This window comes from Vigna angularis, chromosome 9 (assembly GCF_016808095.1).
Source record: "Vigna angularis cultivar LongXiaoDou No.4 chromosome 9, ASM1680809v1, whole genome shotgun sequence".
In the NCBI taxonomy this organism is placed as follows: Eukaryota; Viridiplantae; Streptophyta; class Magnoliopsida; order Fabales; family Fabaceae; genus Vigna; species Vigna angularis.
In genome coordinates this window covers 1969806-1975805 of record NC_068978.1, presented here as the reverse complement: position 1 = coordinate 1975805, position 6000 = coordinate 1969806, and the positions used below count along the sequence as shown (strand labels likewise).

Genomic DNA, 6000 nt, shown 5'->3' with positions numbered 1-6000 from the left:
CCATTCCTACGAAGCACGTTCACACTCTCCACTCACTGGGGGGTTTCGCCACGTGTTGCGGGTGACTCTCGCCACGCTGAGCTGGGGGGTGACGCTAACTCGACGCAACGCAACAATCCATAGATCCCTCTTCATTCAACGGCTCAGATCTTCTCAACAGACACAATCATATCCCTTTGCTTTCTTCGCACGCCACCTTCCCCTGGCCCACTCATCGCCCTTCTCTAATTATTGTATTATTATTTTTATTTATTAATACCATAAATAATTAAATTAAATCAGGTTTTTATAGTTGTTGGTGGTTTAATTGAATTAATTAACTTAATTGAAAAAATCTATTATACTTTCTTACATAGTATTAGTATTAACTTAATTAACATTTTTATTGTGATTGTATTTGAGTTGGAAGCTTGTGGTCACTTCCACGCGGATAAACAGAGTGACAGAACAGAAAGATAGCTCATCTTCATCTTTGTCAACATTTTCTGCCACCGAATATCACACATCTCTCACTTCACCATTTCCTCTTACATGCTTCATCTTTTGTTAATCTTTGTTCTGTACTCATCACTACCACACAAAAACTTCAATTTGCTGTCTCTGCATTTGGTTCTTATTCTATGTTCCTATGTGACCTATAAAACAAACTAACTCCCTGAAATTGCTTCTAGATTGAAGCTTTATGTTACACTACACCTCAAACAAAACCATATCCAACCTTTTTGTCGTGTTCCCTCTTTCTCCTCATTGGTGCTTCAATTCAATTCAATTCCTTTTTGCCACTTAACAAAGAACATTTTTTTTTTCTTTTTTTTTAGGTTAATCTGGATCTTTCTGCACAAACCAACCATTTACTCGTTTCTCAGCATAGCACCATTCTGAACACATTTAGTGGTAAAATTCAGGTTCTTCTAGGATGCAAGATCCGACAGCATTTCAAGGTTTGAAGCACCCTCAGTTTCCCGAACAAGAACAACTCAAATGCCCGCGTTGTGACTCCACGAACACCAAATTCTGTTACTACAACAACTACAACCTCTCTCAGCCGCGTCACTTTTGCAAGAACTGCAGAAGGTACTGGACAAAGGGTGGTGCTTTGAGAAACATCCCTGTCGGGGGTGGAAGCAGAAAGAGCATAAAACGTTCGTCAACCTCAAAACGCTCCTCTGCGCCGGCTTCCTCTGCGGTTTCTGAGGCTGACCCGACCCGGATTTGCACCAACCCGGTCGAGCAAGACAGTAGGGCGCTCAACATTGGTGGCACCTTTAGTTCCCTGTTGGCTTCATCTGGCCACTTTGGAACCCTCTTGGATGGTCTGAATCCAACTGGGTCAGGTCTCAAAATGGGTGAATTTGGGCAGGATGTGAGTTCTGACCTGGGTTTGAATTCGGATTCGGGTTCAAACCCGGGTTTGCAGCTTCAGAGTAATGGGAGTTCGGAGGGTTTTCTGGGTATGCAGAATGGGGAATCAACCTGTTGGAATGGTGGCCATGGTTGGTCTGATCTTGCAATATACACACCTCGCCCGAGTTTTCAATAGAAGTTGCTGAAAAAACAAATAGTTCAGTTTATGAATTTCTCTATGAACAGTTCTAGGAAGAAAGAAAAAAAAATGATAAGGTAAATTGAGTTTCTCAAATTACGGATCTCGTCTTTCAGAGAAGTTCAAAATTAAGTTTCTGTTAATCTCACCTCATAAGGGAAACTTAATTTATTTTACATTTTAGTTTTCTTCTGCTACAAGTTTTATAGAGAAGTTTATGAATTACAGTGATTGTTCTTATATATAATATCAATATACTCAGATACTATGGTTGTGTAAAGAGTTACATAGTTTCATCAAGCCTATTGGTAGCATGCTATGGAGGATCATACTGATACATACACCAGAAGGTCACTGAAGCAGCATCCTTTAGGTAAAGGCTTCTTTTCTTTGTCAATTTATCATATATGGTAGTGATTGGTTTTCTTCAAACCCACCAATGGTGAAAATCACAAAAGAGAGAGAAAAAGTTCTTTTTTTTTTTATTTGAGAGACAATGTTGTGGTGACAGTGTTGATCCGATGTAATTTGATACATGTTTTTGGGATAGCTTTTGAAGATATATGAAAGTTTTCATATGTTGTTGTTGTTGTGTATTATATTTAGATTATATAAAAGGGTATGTGGGGATGATAAGAGAAAATCTAAAGTACAGAGTTTGAAGTTGAAGTTTATCTTGTCTGTATGTTATGAATGGAGGACCTGACCATGGTCATTGGAGTGATATCATTGTTAACTCATTCAAGATTTCAACATTTTGGTGTTATTTATTTTAACTTTAAAATCCTTAATCCAGGGTTGTTCAGCTTCTTTTAGTGGATCTGTATATGATAAAGTCATTCAATGTATTTCTGATTTCTGAACTAAGTGTGTTATTGATTCATTGAGTTTCTATTTATAGGTATGATATTAGGTCAATGTGTATGGATTGCAAGATCCCACCACCAATTTCTAAACCCTAAATGAGTTGATTGTGGATTTGTGATGGAGTGTGTTTGGTTGTTTAATGGGTGTGTGATGAAGAACGTGGTTCTGTAGTGGTGTCCACATACCATGATGGTGTTAAGATGGACCACAGTGTGTGTTGTTAGTGAACACTTCATTTACGACTGTGCATGTGTGGTTGTCAGCTGAATTTTTGCCTCAGATTCATGTATGTGTTTAAATTTGGAAACTTGTGAAAGTTATGTTGATAAAAATAATACCAATGTGTCAATGGATCAGAATATAAAAATTTAAAATATGATTTTTGTTTTTTTTGGATAAAAACTACTTGTTTAATAAGAAAAATGATTTCTTTCTCAAGAATCTGTTTTTTATAATAATACTTTTTACAATAATTTTTTAATAACATTTTAAAATTATCTATGTTATTACGTGTTTATGATTATTTTTATTTGGATTAAAAATAAATTGTATTCTTTAACTTTTTTTAATATATCAAAACCACTCATATAATTAAAATATACTTTTAAAATGTTTCAAGAACTTATTTGAATATATTTATAAAATATTTATTTTATAACAATTGATGTTTTCCATTCTTTTTACTTTCTTTAATGACTTTCCTAACGATATAGAAAACGTAAAAACTTCATATCAGAATAAACATAAATTCTAAAAGGCAGATGACATATTTCTCTCTTTTAAAATTTATTAAAAGACTATAATATTTTCAGTGAGTAGAGAATTTATTTTAATATCTCTAAAATAATTTCGATAATTGTAATCCAATAATTATCCCATTATAAAATTTTAAAGTTATTACATAAATCAATATTAAATTAAAATAATCTGACATACTATTATGAAACTTAGTAAAACTTAATAAAGAATCTGTGCTCATTAAAAATAATAATAAATTTGAAAAACATTATAAATAAGCATAAAAAAATTATCAAAAGATCCAAATTCGAAATATGAAATATATAGTGTATTTTCTTACAAGTTTAATCTTTATTCTCACTTTTTTTTCATTCTAAGTAAACTTATATAACTATTTTAACCAATGTTTTGTTTTCTACTTCTATATTTTTAGTTTTCTTCTTATATCAAACTTACCCTAAATCATAATACATGATATTCAATGTTTGGTTTTTTCAAGTATAGTGACTATTGACATTGCTTGATTGTGTTATTTGTGTGGAAAAACATTGTTGAATGGAATCATGTTCTTCATGTCGGCAACGTTTCTATCTTCTGCATATTCTAATACTTCTCACGGTCAATATCAGTCTACACAATTTCATTCCTAATTAGGTATAAAAAAAAATTGACCTAGGTTATATTATTACGTACCAAACATAACATTCTAGTTCTTTAATCTAAACATTTACATCATCAACCAGTGTTAAGTAACTTTTATAAATTATTTATGGCTTAATAGTGATTAACTTTTGTTTTCAAAAAAGCCTGGTCAAAAAACATGGACAAAGAAAAAGGTTATTTTTTCTTTTAAAGTTGACACTATTTCATTTGAGTTTGAATTTATGGTATTTTTTTTGTTAAATATCAACCTCAATTGGAACAATACATATGTATTGTTTGTGTTGAAAATTTAACTCAGAGAAAGTTGAATATTTTATATAAAAAATTATTAATATAATATTTTAAAATGTTAAATAAAAAATTTGGATTTATCGACGAAAAGGTTTACTAGGGGATATAACATTAATAAGGCGAGTTCAATTATATAAAAGATTGACATTACTTTCTATTAAAATCTTAACACAATAAGTTAATAGTTATTTACCTGTATTGTTGGGAATCCAATCATGTGTCGAAGTCTTCTATTGGATAGAAATAAAAAAGTAAAACACTATATAAAAGTGAAAAATTCATTAACTTATTCTCTTAAGGTTTTGAATAGAGAATGATGTCAATCCCTTATGTGATTGGGTTCAGATCTCATTGGTGTTTATATCTTGCAGTGAACCTTCCTTCGATAGATCCAACATTTATATGATATATTATTTTTATATTTTTATTCAACACAAAATTTAGACTCACATTTAGAATATGAGAATGGAGAGTTTGAGTAAGATTGTTATAAATAAAGAAGAAATAAAATATAGCTTAGGTTCTCCTATAATGTGATCCACATCACAACTTATATTGTTTCTTTGAGATTCTCACATTAAATAAGTAATAATATGGTATACAATTAAAAATAAAATTTGATTTCTTAACTTTATATGTAATCTCTTTTACATTTTGTAGTTCAATTAAGTCAAGTTTTTTTAGTGTTCATAATATACGAGAAATGATTTCATGTGAAAAGTTGAACTATTTTTTTGTTATATACTTGATAAAAAATTATTTATTTTTTATGTGCTTATTTTATTACAATTAATAAGGGAGACCTCTTTACTAGTAATAATAATAGAAATGTGATGGAATGATGAGAAATTATTGCTATTATTAAAGGCCACAAGCAAAATAGAATGGTTAATGATAAGGTGTGTTTGTTCTATTAATATGAAATTTTAAATAAAATCAATTAATTAGTTAATTTTTTAATTTAATTGAATGTAATTTAAATTAAACTAATTAAACCTGTTTCTTTGTTGTATAGATTTGTGATCTAAAATTCCAAGTCAAACCAATGATATTATTTATTTATTTATTATTATCATTATTTATTGTGTTTGAAAGTTTATGGTATAGTTATAAATATTTTTTCCTAAATTTTGATATTTTCAACTCATCAAACTTAGCAATTGACTGTATCTTACGCAGTTTGAGGAAAACCTAAACGCGATTTACCAATGAACATTAAATTATGTAATTGTTCAGATGACTGAACTAAAATGCATTACAGTTTCAATGAACAAAATCAAACTAAACTTTTCCAAATTGATTGAACTATCAAAATTTTGTTTGAAGTATATTTTCAACGAACATCTGAATTTAGTTAAAGCAATTCTTTTGGAGCAATTCAGTCCTTAAAAAACTAAACTAGAAGAGTCAAAACTGATCTTATAACAGCAGACTTAGACTTAGGGTGGGGAAGGAAAAAGAATGGAATGTAGGGAGGGAAAACACACATACACATAGATCTCTTATTTTATCTTATGTGTATATAAACTTATATTCATCTCTTATTTTATCTGATGTGAAACTTTATTTGTACTCAACATGGAAAACATATAAATGTACACACCACAATGATGTTTAGTAAAAAAAAATTAACAAAAAAGAACTTCGGCTAATCAATATCAGATAAGAAACCTGTGAAAGTTTTGAAATTTGTATTTATTTTTAAAGTAATAGTAGTTATTATAAATATTACTTGAAATTTAGTTTACATATTAATTTTTAATAATTTGTAGATTTCATTTTGACAAAACTATACATGTTGTTGCATCATTACATAGTGTTCCTATCACGCAAAATAGCACATAAGATACAACAAGAGATGGATATGAGTTTATATACATATGATACCTCCATTAGTA

General features: G+C 30.0%; 1 protein-coding gene across 1 annotated transcript; it reads left to right on the top strand.

The window, feature by feature from the left end:
* Window positions 1–413: 413 nt before the first annotated feature.
* Window positions 414–2403, top strand: LOC108320509 (dof zinc finger protein DOF3.1). The gene is made up of 2 exons (XM_017551950.2): window positions 414–1620; window positions 1806–2403. The coding sequence occupies exon 1, from the start codon at window positions 917–919 to the stop codon at window positions 1538–1540; it is 624 nt and encodes a 207-aa protein (XP_017407439.1). The 5' UTR covers window positions 414–916; the 3' UTR covers window positions 1541–1620; window positions 1806–2403.
* Window positions 2404–6000: the final 3597 nt, after the last annotated feature.

Coding starts and splice junctions, on each gene's coding strand:
- LOC108320509 (XM_017551950.2), top strand. CDS start 917: ATGCAAGATCCGACAGCATTTCAAGGTTTGAAGCACCCTCAGTTTCCC.